Below are 15,910 nucleotides of genomic sequence, written 5' to 3' on the forward strand. Positions count from 1 at the left end.
GACCTTTAATATTGCCTATTTTGGATTAGCTTAATTTCAATTTCAATTTCACAGATTTTGATTTCATTTCAGGAGGCCAGATTTCATGAAATTTCAATTTTTGAAATTACATTTTGCCTTCCCTAATACCAACCCAAACTGCAAAATGGCACAAAACATCGCTCCCTGGCGGCGTGAAATCTATATGATATGTAGTGGGAAAAGGCTAACCACATCACAAGTAGCCCAGGCAGTGAAGTGTAGTGAGCATTCTGTCGCTAATATATACCAGCCCAAGTATCCAAATTTCATCAGGGCCAACGCTACCAGATACTAGCAGCATATGCTCAAGATGGTATCTTATTGTCCCGTATTTTCAAAGGGTCGACTGATGCTGCGTTCTTTGAATCGTTTGTTGAGCAGCTTCTCAAGCATTATGGCAGGTGGGCAGACACAAAATCGGTGCTTGTTATGGATAATGCATCTTTTCATCATTCGGACCGAGTTAAGCAACTGTGTTCCAATGCGGGAGTGAAATTATTGCCTTTAGAGTCAAAAAGATACTGTACTCCCTTTGTTTACGCACAAATTGTTTCTCGAACCCTAGAGTGAACGCCCTAATTCATCTTTAGTTTAGTCGCGGATGTACCCATCGTAACAATAGTATAGTGTGACCAGGAATGTTGTATTTTACGTGAAACAACTAAACACACGACCTCACATCTAAGACATCTCTCAGCTAAGAAAACCTAAAGTAGAAAAGAGATAGAGACCTGTTACGACTCATATTGCAGCAAACTGCGTTACGCAGATAGGCCACCAGATAGGCCAGCGAGATACCATCAACCCAAAGGTGGAAAGAAGCCATCTTAAAATCACGTACATTATCTAATGCCCCAACATTATTCCAAGCACATCGCGATAATTTTCTCCTGCTCCTAAGCATAAGGTAAGGTTTTTGTGCCCTAACATGAGGACGGAAGAACTATATACGCATTCTACCTTATATATCGTATTTAAGCTGGCTGTCAGGGCCGGCTGCTGCTTTTGCCTCTAGAGCTTGAAATTTTCATTATATAGTACCATATAACCGAAAAGCTACGTCACCAAGCATCCCACTCACGAAGAACAATTTCGGTCCCATCAACAAATTTCTCGGGGTGATTCACTTTATCTCTGAGTTCATACATCAGAGCGTTACCCACTTCACGACTCAAATCCACTAATTCTCCCATCTCTGTACCAATCGGAAATATTTTCCCATTGCTGATATTACCAGGGAACTCTGCTGCAATCACTGGGTAAAACTTGTGGTACTCAGCAGCGTGTACCACAAAAAGATCCACATCGAAATCGTTGATATTAAATGCCGTTCTGCCCTTATGTGCTCCTCTCATACCATGATTTAGACTGCCCACGTACTGAAGATGTTTTCCCTTATAGGAATATCGAAGTAATAATTTGTCGATGGTTTCCTTGAGGCTTTGAAACCGGTCATTCCAGAGTTGTTCGCCTTTTTCCGCAATGCCGTTGCTAACTTCATACTGTTTCATCCCATTTCGATTGGCCCAGCATTTGATTGTAAGAATCATCTCGTCCAAATGCCATATAAGCCGTTGAACTCTTTCCCGTGTCGATGCCTTTTGCTCATCTGTAAGACCAAATGGTTCATTCTCGCGACGCGGGAATGCATCTTTGAAAATTGCTGTATATTGCTTGGTAATGTCGGTCTGGAAATCATCGATTTTCAACATCATTTCCTTTTGGAAAAGAAGCCGGAGCTTGACATCCTCGGATTGTTGCAAGTAGATCTTCATGAATTCGATTGAGTTCCAACCTTCTTTGAAGCTACTCTCCAATGGTAGTAGCTGCCATGGTGGTGCAACGGGTGAAGTCGTGCGGAACTTGGCATTGTAATTCGTATGGTTGAATTTGTCATGACGCCGCTTCTCGACTTCAGGATTTCCTCTTTAGTGTGGGATGACTGAAAAGTGGAGATGAGGTGTACCTATGTGACTTGGCAACTGAACGTTCAAACCAGGCCGGCAATAAGTCCGCCAGAGGGATCGTTTATTCATATTTACACAAAAAAAATAATTTGGCAGATGCGTAGCTCTAGGTATCAACCCGAACGAGTGAAATAAATAAAAGTTCATTGGGCTCATCGTCGGACGCTTACCAATAATATTTAATATTTAGGACGAGGCTTATATACGCTTAGGGAAAACTTCGCTTAGTTGGTTGTTTTATCGTTTTATTTATTTATTTGTTGAGAATCTCGGGGAAGAAGCTATGTCGTGAGGTGCTAGGATAGCGGTGACTAGACAGTATATTGAAACTATCGTGCGATCTAGTATCGCATGGTGAGTATTCTTCTATCTAGGAGAGAGAGCATAGACAAATGCTTCCTTATGTCAACGTGTCCCTTAGCCCCTTAGCCCCTTGCGTGTGTGATATGTCAGATGGCTGCGGGACTAGGATACCAAAGGGGCCTTAGGCATCCTGGTTTTCAACATTATTTATTATTTTTTTTAATTTTTGCTTTTCCTTGGTAGTGTGGGTGCGAGTTGCTTGAACGCATTAGCCAACGGTTTCTCCTACCATGCGGCAGCATCTGTTCTAATTAAATATTGGAGCATCGCCAAGTCCGAGCACAGAAGCTATCTTACACATGCTATCTGATGTGGCGGTATGCAGCTCTACCGAAAGATATGTTGATCTTGGTTTGAATGTATGTACTAGATTATAGTCACATCTCCACTCGATCACTAGGTTTTCATTGGACAAGGCTTTGCATATAATGCAGATCATTATTGTGGAGAGCTGAGATTGTGGAATAATGGGGTCTAACCGGATCTACTCATAGTCGATAGCTTTCAGCACACACGGGTCCGCTAGTGTGTTCGATTGAGCATCGATCCGCATAGGCTCAATGTGCCATTGTTGCTCCCATATAATATGTGTTGTTCGGTAGAGAGCTTTTAGTTTTGTTTTCCTTCATAATCATAACCCTACTGCCCGCCGTAGTGTGACGGCTTGGCACCCTTCGGGGGTCTGCTATATAAGGCGATGGGCATATCAAGTACGCTGTACTTGATATTCTGGTCTTTTTGTGGCTCAGTGGTTAAGCCCAAGCGGTTGAGATCCTAGAAGCCCACCTAGGATCAAGGCCGTGACATGTAGTGGGAATCAAGAGATCCCTTGCCTATAATATGTATTTATGGTCCCGGTAATTGCACGACCGATCAGCTTTTAGGTATGGATAAAGGACGTTACCAACCACCTTAATCAGTGGGAACGCTTTCGAACCAGTTAATAATAGAATAAGAGAGGGCAGATTCTATATACATCTCTTCCTTTCAAATCTCAGCAAGAAATAACCTATGATAACTGCCATTCCGCAACCACGGGCCAATCGCCGGAGGCTGTGAGACTTCATGATGAGAACTGAAAAAGCTGTCCGCCATTTCCCGAGAATAAAATGACGCCGGGAAGCCTACAATTAGTGATGTAGCACGTTAGCCTTTGTTAGGGCCCTACACCCCAACATACCTCCAGCTCGGAAGTGTGTCACGTGGGCAGACGGTGTCCCCCACAGAAGTTGATCCACGGCGGAGCCGTGGATCCAATTTCCTCTCCACGCTTCGCATTCTAGTCAATGGGAACACCATTATTGGATGAGCGGCCCAACAGCCTTTAACCTACTGATGCCAATTAGGGCCTCCAGCAACACGTGTTAAACATAGAGATAAGCAGGGGTGAACTAGGATCAGTACCGTAGAATTCTATCTATCCTACTCTAGATAGACTCAGAAATGCCCTGACCCTCAGCTGTAACCAGCTGCGAGATGCACAAGAAAGGTGACTTGTTAACAGTGATTGCCGAATCTGCAAGTTGTCAAGTTGTTTGACAAGTTTGCACCGCATCTTCTGGATAGGGGTGGGGCCTGAAATTGAAATCGACTGAAATTTCAGACCCTTGAAATGAAATTTGAAATGGCCATTGAAATTTGAAATCACTAGAAAAATATATGGGATAGTGTAATTGTGGGCGGATCCTAATTTTTGCAGAGATTATGAAGGCTTTTTTGGCCTATCTAGCCTCGCCACTTCTTTTTAAAGGGTGTCAATATATATATTTATGGATGTTGCTAGGAGTTCCGGTACAGTTTCTCGGGAATGGCAGAATGGGGATTCTAAGGTCCTGATTGGCTTAAAACTCTGATGACTAATCACAGCTGGACCCAATGAGATGAAATTGAAATCAAAAAAAAAGTTGAAATTTCAATATTTCGTAATGGGTTTGCCGATTTCGTTATTACACCAGCTCTACTTCTAGAACATTGTATCTTCCATACTAGTATTATACAAAGCTTGATACTGTTACTGGTTAGGTACAGAACGGTTTATTTACTGAAGCGCTAGCACAGCCGCTATCCGTATTTGGGTTAGCTTCTCATGTGATTAGGGTTTGGAAACAAATTGGATGTACATGATGTGGAAGGCAATTTCGGGCGTGACTGTACAAGATTATCTGTCATAAAATTATTTTTGATTGCGCTGATAGGGCCGTAGAGATCAAGTTTCCAGTAAGCGAGCTTGCACTCCCTGTCCAATTCCCAAATCTTTTTTCTGACATCGTCGACTGTGTCAGCATCGAGCGTACAATCTATAGAAAATATTCTATTAATATTATCAGAGAAAGCACACCACAACCTGCGCCGAGATGGTTGAGCCATTGTAGGAGAGGTTGGGTTTCGGCCAAAAACCCAGGAGAAATGATTTCCTGCCATCATGCGTTATAAGGAACACTGGTCATGCCGTCACAAATAAGGAAGGTTCAGGTTGCCGCTCTGTTGTTGCGATAGAAGGGATAGGATGTACCTTCTTCTCAGCTCACGCAGATTGCCGCTCGGGTTGAACTCTTGTCTTATGGTCCGAGGTCGCCATGCGCTGCATATCCTAGTGTTCTTTGCCTCTTAACAAATATGGTCCCCCGCAAGCGATGTCAGGTGCGATGGACAATTTCCCAGCAGGCTCGATGTCAAATTCGGCCTTTCCATTTTCTTCTCCATTTTGAGAAAAACTCCTCCGACGTCGTGAGAGGGATTGTACGAACCTTGACGTTCACCGGGACATGGTTGCCCAGGAAAGAGGGAGGATGATAGTACAGGCTTATTTTCAACTATGATTGACATACTGTCGTAGGCTACGCCTGTTTGTTGCTCAGCTACGCTTTCGCTGCACTCTGCACACATTATTGATCCGCTTATTAAGGTCTCATGATCACCTATAATTGGAAACACTCTTTTCATCTTCTCGTCTCCTTTTACTTTCTCCTCTCCAGCGATTCCTTTTTGTGTATATCTAGTCATTAGATAGCAAGGCGTTCGATCGCTACACCGGAGGTGGAATTGCGAGTCTACGCTTTTCTCACCGAATTGTTGTCCACACGTACCGTACCGGGTACGTTTGTAAGGTAGAGGCGGCATCGATATATTGTCGACACTTCGTTATTATAGTTAAAAAGGATTCGAAGCGCTCCTACATTCAGAGGTTCCTCGTTCATGAGTGCTAAACCGTCTCGCCCTGTCTCTCCACAAAAACTTTATTTTTATAAGATATGCCTTTATCACAGGAATAATAAACAAAGAAGCAAGGGTCTTGCTCATACCGACTTCAAAATACCCAAACCTACTTCTGTAAACTAATCGATTACCTTCGTACCTCCGTCTTTATATCTGGGTTTCATCTAAATAATTCTCTTCTCAAAGCCAATCACGGGAATTATCCGACTCAGAGTCGGTGTCTGCATTTGAAAATAAGGATATCTGTTTCTCACTATTATTATCAGCACTGTCCAGATGAGCAATTACATCCTCTATGCCTTAGTGTCCCCTCTGGCTTAAACGCGTATTTACGGCTTTTTAATCTAGCCGACAACTCAGCGACTTCCGAACTTGTGATGCCATGCCAACAGCATTCCTCACACTCCTTGGATGGGATCGACCCTGCTGAAGCAGGCGAGCACACGCCTTGATTAGAAGCACAACAGAATAAAAGCAGCATCAATTAGACTTTATAATTAATAGTAATAATGATGATCAAGACGGCTGCGCAATGGACATAAACGTGATTGGAAACAGAAGCCATGTGGTGATCGCCACGGTTACGAAGGGGAGACGGAAGAAACGTAAGAAAACAAAATGTTAACTAAGCTCTAAATCAGATTTCAGCACTCTCGACTGTAATGTGTACCAGCTGGGAAGATTACTCAGAATCGACGAGAAGAGCGCCTGTCATATATCAGAGCCGGTTTGGAAGACGGCGAATGACGGGAATTACTAACGGGATTGGACATGGTGTGTGGTTGGATGGGTCCTTAACATCGTACTTGAAATAATTCTTTCGAACATTGGATTCGGCCCAGGATCCCCTAGATCTCCAGTGAATCCGCGGAACGCCCATGGGACTTTTAAACACGACCTTGAGTCTTTCTGCTCATAGGCGTGAAGAAGGATGGATGTACAAAGTCTGGATCGATGGGCCGTTATCTGTTAGTTCCGTGGGAACGGCTGGTGTAGAGTTGAAGCCTGGCGCAGGATGACCGCAAACGCTGCATTATGATGACCACAAAAGGGGCAGTTATTTGCACCATAGGAGTGTTTAAATGCATAAAAATTTAGAAAATCTTTTAACTTGCTATTATGTTACTGTATTTATACTATATTTTTTGAACTATAGAACATCTATATTGGAACCGCTATAAAACTTTTTTGAGCTATACTATATAAAGAGTAGCTTGTTCCCTGCTGCACTTCCTACCTATTAAATCGGGATCTACGGAGTATCTTAAGGGGTACTAATTGTGCCTAATCTACTTATATTTATGCTAGAGTTATTCTTTAGTCCGACAATTGAAGATTCCTCTAAACATATTGCTTCTGAACTTAGTGTCTACATCTGTGAATATTCATCAACATGGCACCCTGTGCAGGTCTAACAGAAGGCAAATGGTTGACGTATTAATGGTCGCTATAAAGTCACCGCAGGATCAGTAAGCCCTCTGAGCACATACGACCGAAGCCTAGCATTGCCAAGAAGTGTAGATTGCTTCTCCACTTATATCTATGAGTTGCAGCAGTTCAATGGTTGAGAGGCATTATTAGGCTATAGGAGCTAGCTATTCAGCTGACAATGACCGGCCTGCAGTGACTAGACCAGCAACTTTGCCAAAAGTTGTAAGCCAGCTTGGGAATTGGATTATTCCTTGGAAGTTGTCCAGACCACACTAATATCCAATTGTAGGTACTCTGTACTCCCTCGGATACATCAACATTCTATATGAATGCGGAGTGATTAGATTTGACATTTCAACTGCAAGAGATCCGTGAAAAGGAAGAACCAGTGGACTCTTGATTCCTGCTAACTACTCATCTACTCATCTCAGCTTATGGTGAGTACCAGATGAGTTACAGTATCCGGCCAGGTAGGGGTTTGTAGTGATGATTCCAGTATCCCTCAGACATGCGAGGATACCTAATTGCACTCTATAGGGTAAGCACCGGTAGCATTTAGGTAACTGTGATGATTGAGTTGCGTGTTTTGTGATCAATCTCCCATTGCGGTGCCTGCGTTAAAAAAAGGGTAAGCGGTCAGAGGACATACGGCAGCAACACTGAACGGATCATCAGTGGGTTGGATAAGCCTACCATCAACGCATCCCTCCGTTGGCTTGCTGCGTGAAGATTGTCACCGGCGTTGTTCTTGATAGTTGATATTTCGCAACCCACCTACCCCTCTTTGCCCGATCCCCGGAAAGGTTGAGCTCCGTGTCCGCAGCCAACTCCTCGTTCACTCCATTTCGAACGTGCCCACGACCTTAGCCATATCCCTGAGTGCGCTACCCTCATTTCCAAGTCAATTAGGACCACCGCACTTACATTCGACGTTATTTCCCACCCACTCGATGTTTTCCTCCATTGCTTGTTTTCTTCGCTACAGGTGATAGGCACTCCTCTATTGCAGCTAAATGGAGATCTATGGCGTCCGGATATAACTCAGGGTTCTCGGCGACGTCGAACCTGTATCGCGTCGGGAGCGATGGACGTTCATTTTCCAGCCAGGATGATGGCTCCGGGGATGGCAGCTGGCCGGGGGTGGCTCCAAGGTCAGTGAGAAATGCTCGCTCGGAGTCTGGAGGTAGCGCCACCACTGGTCATCGAGGAGGGTCATTGGCCCATTCTTCGGGGTCCGGGGCTCCAGGTAGCTTCAGCGCCGAGCTCAAAAGCATGAACTCACGTAGCACTACTCCCCGACCTGATGGCACATTTAGGCGAAGGGGGAGCAGTAACGTTGATCACGATGATATGTCCGGAACGGAGGAGCGTCAGGCCGCGATACGGAATAAGATTGCGAAAGAAATGAAGATCAAAACGGGGACGGAGAATATGCTCGAAGCACTACTGGCCAAGAACCCAAAGCATACAAAGGACCAACGGCTCAAGGTGGAGTCGGAGTTGAGCTCGTCTAATCGCAAGTTAGCCGAGCTACATCACGAACTTGAAGAGGAGCTACTACGTGCGCAGGCGCCATCCACTCCTCCTCGAAGTCGCTTGTCGACTTTGTTTCAGGGCAGTGCTATGCGATCGCCCTCTCGGAACAACATAGATGCAGATGATGACCAGTTGGAAAATGGGGAAGCAGAAATGGAATCACCGACATATGTGCTCGCGGAAACATTACAAGCATTGGAAATTGAGGGCATGTCACCGGATTACTACGTCGAACGTGCCAATAGCCTGGTGGAACTGTTCAGACGACACCCCACCTTAAAGTATGATCTAGCATGGCCAGTGTTTGGGTTGCGCGTCCAGATCATGCTTTTGAGTGATAGCAAAGAGGTCGTGGCGGCAGGCTACCGTTTAACGCGTTATGCAATAGCAGATCGTAAATCTCTCCAGATAATTCGCTCGCTGCACACCGATGAGCTGGTCATCTTATCTTTGGTCAAGGAAAGCAAATCAAGCATTGAGCGGGAGCAAGCCCTGAAATTCATTAGAGGTTTCTTGGATGTGAAGGATGGCGTTCATGAGATCTCACGTGCGGTGATGCGGACAATTGTGTGCGTTGCCGAGCACTCTGAGGATCGACTGCGAAATATATCAATCATGACCCTCGCTGAGATCTTGGTCAAAGATCCGGAGCTAGTAGCACAGGCCGGTGGCTTTGCTATATTGCACGATGCCCTAGCAGAAGGAACATTCGGGGCGTCAGAGAGTCTGATAGCCAGTTTTCTACACGTACTTGATACCCCACACAGCAGGAAGCATCTACAAGGCGGATGCGAGCTTGAGGCTGTCCTTGCTCCGTTTACCGATTCCCTGTCTGACACTGTCCGTAGTGGGCGTTTAAAGTCCTCAGCGAAAGCTATTTCCGCCATGCTGAAAACCTGGCCCGGGCTGGTGGTCCTGGCAAGGAATGAGGCAAAACCTCTCCAGTCCCTTTTAGAGTCATTGCATTACCCAGATCCTCAAGCGAGGGATCTCATAATGGAGCTTTTATTTGACGCGCTGAGGATAAAGCCGCCATCCTGGTCATCGTCCTTTCTCGCCGGCCGCAGGCTTACAACCTATGGAAGAGTTGCAAACCTCAGGTCAAATACTGACACGAAACAAACCCGCGGGTACTATGATGACCGCGATAACAAATTCGATCTAACGGCACATTTCTCGACGTTAATCCTTGCGACTCTGGTGGATGCTGGGTTGTCACAGGTTCGTTCGTTCTTACTTGCTTTATCTAGCCAACAGCATGCTCACATACAAATGCAGGCTCTCTCTGGGCTTATTGAGGAGGAGACTGATCCTTCTCTCAGGCGTAAGGCAACGTTACTTCTAACGGAGGTTCTAAAACTAGCCCACCATTCCTTACCTCGGAATATAAGTGCAAAGCTTCAGGTCCTTCCACATTTGTTGCCGGCCGCTATCAAGTTTGATGTTGAAAATCATGATGTCTCCACATCTACTATCTACCAGATAGAGAGCATTAACAGGACTTTGGCTCGCTCCATAGGGAACGTTCCGAATGGGGCAGGGCGATACAACGTGGACGTTGACATATCTGCCTCTCTCTTGACGGGCGACCAAGGCAAAGACAAACTGAGCCCTGCGATGGATGAGACACGGTTTCGCAATGCGATTTTGGAAACAAACGTTTTGAATACAGTGAATTACCTTAAGTGGAAATGGGATTTGATCCACCGTATCGTCGAAGGCCCCCTGACGAACCCTAAGAGGCTGGATGAGGCTATCAAAGGGTCAAAGTTTATGAAACGGCTCATGGGCTTCTACCGGCCTTTTAAGTACCGGTTTTCTATGCTCCCGAACACCAAGCCCAATCAACGATACGTTCGAACTGGTTGTGCATTGATGCGCACCCTGGTTCAAGTCCCGGAGGGGACGAAGTATTTGGCCGAGAATAAATTTCTGAGACAAGTGGCTGAATGCCTTGCTCAAGTGGACCGCATGAGTGGACTGACCTCGGCATCGCCTCTATTCTCACGAGAGCAGATGGCTGGTTTCATGAGTGGGGGCTACTTTGCCATGCTGGGGACATTGAGTGGCGATTCGAACGGCCTTGTTATGATGGAGCGATGGCACATGCTTAACATGTTCTACCATATTGTTGAACTTCGGGATCGGGATGACCTGATACAAACCCTTCTAGGGAATATGGATTACACTAAGGACAGTCACCTTCGGGTTATTTTGTCCAAGGCACTCACCACCGGTTCCAAGGACATTCGAATATTTGCCACAAAGCTTCTTCGGAAGTATGCGGTTGGGAATATTTCGCTCTCACCACAGGCTGCTATAAGCAACGCAGATTGGGTCGTCAAGCTTCTTGTGACTCAGCTATATGATCCCGATGTTTCTGTATGTCAGGTTGCGGTGAAGATTCTCGAAGAGGCATGCAACCGTCGCGACTATCTCGAATTCGTTGTCAAATGCCGGCCGGCTTTAGACCATCTGGGAGAAATTGGTGCACCCCTCCTTCTGCGGTTTTTGTCAACTTCAGTAGGCTACCACTACTTAGATGGCCTCGACTATATCACTCAAGAAATGGATGACTGGTTCCTCGGCCGTAACGACACATATGTTGGATTCGTAGAAGCTGCCCTAACCAGGGCCTACGTTGACCAGCCGCGAAGGGGTAGCCTTGTGCCTGATGATTTTGTGGATCTGCAGGACCTAGGACTGGTGCCGCCACATTTCTATAGGGAACTTGCCCGGACTTCAGAAGGCTGTAGGCTTCTTGCACAATCAGGCCACTTCAATGAATTTGCCTGGACAATTCGGGACTTTCGACTAGATGAAGAAGACACCGAGGTCCTCCTCAAAGTCAAGGGATGCTTGTGGGCTGTGGGTAACGTTGGCTCGATGGAACTGGGCGCGCCGTTTCTCGAGCCAGACATTGTCGAACACATTGTAAAAATAGCCGAAAGTGCAGAGGTTTTGACCATGAGGGGAACGGCCTTCTTTGTCCTTGGCCTGATCTCGCGTAGTCGACATGGCCTGAGAGTGCTTGGGGAGTTGGGTTGGGAGTCCGCGGTTGACCAGAAAGGAAATTCTCTGGGACTGAGTCTTCCGACTGACTTTAACAAGCTCTTCCTGGTATGTCCCGGTCCGTCTGGACTACGCTGCAGGGTACTAACGATCGTTCTTCAGGTCGAATTTCCCTCCCACTCGCGGAACCCCGCATCGAAGCGGACGTCTCAAGAGAGATTTAAGGAAGCTACGTTGGATTCAGATCCAGTCAACCAAAAGATTCTGAAGCTGATCGTTGACATGGGCAATACTGTTTTGTCTAAGCGAGCGGCGGCGGATCTCCATAGGTAGGCGAGCTAGTTCACTTGTGTTGTGATATTGGGATAGATATTAAGCTTACTTGGAACCCCTACAGCATCAAATCCAAACAACCTGAACGATTTCACCAGCTAAATCTCTTCCGTAAAACCCTTAGCATCCTCGAAAGTCATCACTTCCGATTGAATGCTCGACGCTTTGCCCTGGACTTATTCGACAAGAGTGTCATGCGGCGGGTTGTATTAGAAGACGAGTCTGACACGGACTCGGAGGCAACCTCATCTCAGGAATCGAGCTGATTGTATTGTTCTTTTCGTTTTTTTCTTTGAGCGCTATACCCTGTAACCCTATGGAACAATCTGTGATCTTTGTTCGTTGGGATTTGGATGTATTCTTGTCCTTTTTCGTGCTCTCACGCAAAAAAACATATTTGCCTTCTTCGGCACTTTGGTATGGCGTTGGGACAGCTTTGGTTACGAGCAATGAGAGGATGTGATATCAATGAGTTATGTACTGTTCTATTCTATGTCCTTTAGCCTGTTGCACTATGGAGCCAACCAGGATCTGCACAAAGGTGATGAGAGAAGTGCAGACCTCTCGGAGCTTGTGGGTCCAATTATTCTCTCACTTTTTCCTTTCCCCCTAAACAGTGAAGGGTCCTACTCCCCTGAGATATACTGTATATAAATGCATACCATGATAGTATATGACAATGTATGAGCCTGTTATGATCCTTTGCTTTCATGGCAGACAGTGACTGGTGTTAAGTTAAATATGCCAGCTCCGGACCTCGGATAGCTTCCTCCGTCTTAGCACCACCACTCATCGCCGTCACCACGGTAATCAATTCGATTGCCTCCCCTTCATATCCCACACATATGATGTGATCTATCACGTCTGCTCCACAATATTCCGACCAACTCTAGAATATCCATAATCTCGCAATCCTTTCACATTAGCATTCCCTTCAGCCAACTAGTAGTGTTTCGCTCACGTTCTCGTCCTCCATGGATACGACATCTCCACACTATCCACAGACCGACGACTCCCATCTCCATGCTCTGAATACTGTTCCTACACCCCGATCCAATAGAGTCCTGTCGTCTCCGCCGCATGATGTTGTCCGTCTGATACAATGTTTCCATTGTTCACAACCGCTGCGTGCACCACTACGGCTTCCATGCGGGAACGCCGTGTGTCGGGCTTGTTTGCCGCCGATTCACAGGCGAACTGGAATCACTTACCCAGCTAATGAGGACCGAAAGCAAGGCTTTACCTGCCTCTGGGAAGGGATCGATGAGAACTGCGCCGGAGAACATTGTGTGGCAGATTGCGGGGGTGATATTTTGTTAGCCCGTCTGGTGGACGTGTTCGAGGAGGTTCTTGGAGCCAGCTCCACTACGGTGCAGGGTGGGTTCCGAGTTATATGGCACAGCATTGAAAGGGACACGGGGAAATGGATCGAGAAAAGCAGTACATGTCAAGGACGTGGGTTACTCGAAGGCATCTACGATTTGGCCAAACGGGGTCTCTTCGATTACGACGCGTCTGAAGTCAAATATGAATTGGATGGCCATGTCAAACAGGACGATGGAGTTTTAAGCAAACTGATGGACGCTATGCAGAGTGAGCTGGATTGCCATGTCTGCTACTCGCCGATCGTGGATCCGCTGACAACATCTTGCGGCCACACGTTCTGTCGTGGGTGTGTCATAATGATCATGAACCACTCCGATCTGTGTCCCGTATGCCGGCGCAAACTGAATGTGGATTCAACGGTGCACGTGGAACCAAGTAATCAACGAATAGCTGGACTTCTGGAGACCTTATTCCCGGAGCAGACTGCTTCGCGTCGAGAGGCTGTAGCGCAGGAAGGGGCCGATACGGATAATGATGAGACAAAACTCCCACTATTTGTGAGCTCGCTTTCCCTTCCGACGGTCCCAACATTCTTGCATATTTTTGAACCCCGATATCGCCTCATGATGCGAAGGGTTATGCGGAGCAGAAACCACCAATTCGGCATGATCATACCCAACCGCGGTGGTCGGTCTCAGGGGGTGTTGGGGAGATCCCGGTTCATGCAGTATGGCACCGTTGTGGTTGTTGAACGCTATGAGCCGCTTCCCGATGGACGAAGCCTTGTGATTGTCACTGGACAGTCTCGCTTCAAGGTGCTCGGCTCGGAATTCGTAGATGGGTATCATATCGGTCGAATACAGCGCGTCAACGACATGTCTATCACAGAAGAGGAGAGGCAAGAGTCCATGGAGACGTCGGCCCTTTCAGGGTTCAATGAAACAAATTCATCGGACAAAGAAAAAGCTCTAGACGCCATGTCCACACAGGAGCTCTTTGACGTGGGTCAGAATTTTGTACGGCAGCAGCACAGTCAGGGAGCGGCATGGCTCCAGCCGCGTGTTTTGCTGGCCTACGGGGGCATACCCGACGATGCTGCCCGGTTTCCATGGTGGTTCGCTAGCGTCCTGCCAATTTGGGAGGAGGAAAAATATGAGCTCTTGCCGACAACCAGCGTAAGGGAAAGGCTTAAGATAACCGCGCAGTGGGTCAGAAAGCTGGAATCCCGTGAATGGTATATACTCTATACAATATCAACTCTTGCAGTGGATATCATCAACATGCTAACAATCTTTTTTTTTTTTTTTAACAAGGTTGACTCGTTCCCGCCCACCAATATCTTCTGTCTTATGACTAGCCGTGCCTCTCTTGGTCTTTGCGGTCCTCGTGCTCATAATTAGTCAATCCGCATCGTTCATACCCGTTTCAACCCGGAGCATCTTCACGTCCTTTACGCCTTTCTTCATGTCTATCTCGGTCTCTTTCGGTCCCACCCACCCACTATCTTTTGATGGCCAACAGCAGCGCATGCGTGGCCATGAGCCCAAAACGTATATCTCGCAGTCCGTCGTGGTAGGAGCTTTTCTAGCCATCCTCATGGTACAAGTAGCTACCAACGCTGGTCAAGTCTTGCGAACAAGATGGCGGGAAAGGCAGAGCCAGCAAAGAGTCGAAAGAGAGCAAGAATCACCTCAACCCACTAGCGAGTCTCCAGACGAGGCGGGTCTAAATGAAGAACCTGCCCGAGATGCGGGGTGAACGATCGCACGCTTCGAACGTTGACTATATGGGGCGATCAACACTTGATCAGCAATGCAAGACGGTAAATGATTAATACCGCCAATCAATCAACCTTCAACTCTCCAGAAGCGGACGCAGGAAGACCACCCCGTGTGCATGGCCTGCTTCCTTGCTGGTGGCGGGCCCATTTCGAATCCAAGGGGTTTGCTTACACAAAGCGATCAATAAGCACTTGCGGCGTGGGATTCGCAATGGAGTACGGTCGTTCCGTGGCCTAGTTGGGGGATCCTTTAGGAATTCCGCGCTGGAAGGTGTTGTGGCTAGAATGGCCATACATTAACCTGTATGTCATCTCGCCAGTGGTGTGGGGAGCAGTTTATGTACATATCGTCGGGTATTTTTTGGCCTGATCAACCTATTGGAGGCCCAGAACCCTTGAACGCCGGTTCATGTACGGCGGATATTTAGCTACATGACGAGAATCAAGTCGTGGGTTCTGGATGAATCAATCGTAGTGCAAAATCAATTGTCCATCATGCTGGAATTAATAATAGAAAGCAAGAGAGCCAGAGATGAGGGAACGCCTTACGTCTGCCCATGGAGCATCTGGGGCATTGATATGTCTAATCCTAGTAGAATGTGCTGTGACTTGTCCAACGCCACCAGGCGGTTATGCGGCGATTCGTTGGGGCACCGTTGGACGCGCCTGCATGTCGAAACCAGCGGGTCCATGATGATCAGAGGAGTTGGATTGTGACATCTTCTATGGCGATGGAGGATAATTGTGTACCATCCATCGATCCATCGATCCATCCCTTCATTAAGTAGCGAGGAAAAGGTAAGTCACTCAAGTTCCTGTGGATGTGAATCTGCCTCCCATTCATTCCCATGTCTCAAACCACTGCACTGCAGCCAACTCTTTCAGTTTGGGAAGGCACGAGACTGTTTCCTTTTCTTTTTTGTTC

General features: G+C 46.9%; 3 protein-coding genes across 3 annotated transcripts; 2 read left to right on the forward strand and 1 right to left on the reverse strand.

Annotated features, from left to right (window-relative positions):
• Positions 1–1,082: 1,082 nt before the first annotated feature.
• ATNIH1004_003246 (uncharacterized protein) lies at positions 1,083–2,593 on the reverse strand (the record flags this gene model as incomplete). Its single annotated transcript, XM_033567925.1, has 2 exons — positions 1,083–1,933; positions 2,581–2,593. The coding sequence occupies 2 exons, from the start codon at positions 2,591–2,593 to the stop codon at positions 1,083–1,085; spliced, it is 864 nt and encodes a 287-aa protein (XP_033429920.1).
• Positions 2,594–8,021: 5,428 nt separating this feature from the next.
• On the forward strand, positions 8,022–12,145 carry ATNIH1004_003247 (putative cytosolic regulator Pianissimo; the record flags this gene model as incomplete). The annotated part of the gene is made up of 4 exons (XM_033567926.1): positions 8,022–9,755; positions 9,813–11,654; positions 11,709–11,875; positions 11,944–12,145. The coding sequence occupies 4 exons, from the start codon at positions 8,022–8,024 to the stop codon at positions 12,143–12,145; spliced, it is 3,945 nt and encodes a 1,314-aa protein (XP_033429921.1).
• Positions 12,146–12,853: 708 nt separating this feature from the next.
• ATNIH1004_003248 (putative ATP-dependent protease (CrgA)) lies at positions 12,854–14,963 on the forward strand (the record flags this gene model as incomplete). The annotated part of the gene is made up of 2 exons (XM_033567927.1): positions 12,854–14,380; positions 14,727–14,963. The coding sequence occupies 2 exons, from the start codon at positions 12,854–12,856 to the stop codon at positions 14,961–14,963; spliced, it is 1,764 nt and encodes a 587-aa protein (XP_033429922.1).
• Between the last annotated feature and the right edge of the window lie 947 nt (positions 14,964–15,910).

Source organism: Aspergillus tanneri (genome assembly GCF_003426965.1).
Source record: "Aspergillus tanneri strain NIH1004 chromosome Unknown AapTan_1_pilon_pilon_pilon, whole genome shotgun sequence".
In the NCBI taxonomy this organism is placed as follows: domain Eukaryota; kingdom Fungi; phylum Ascomycota; class Eurotiomycetes; order Eurotiales; family Aspergillaceae; genus Aspergillus; species Aspergillus tanneri.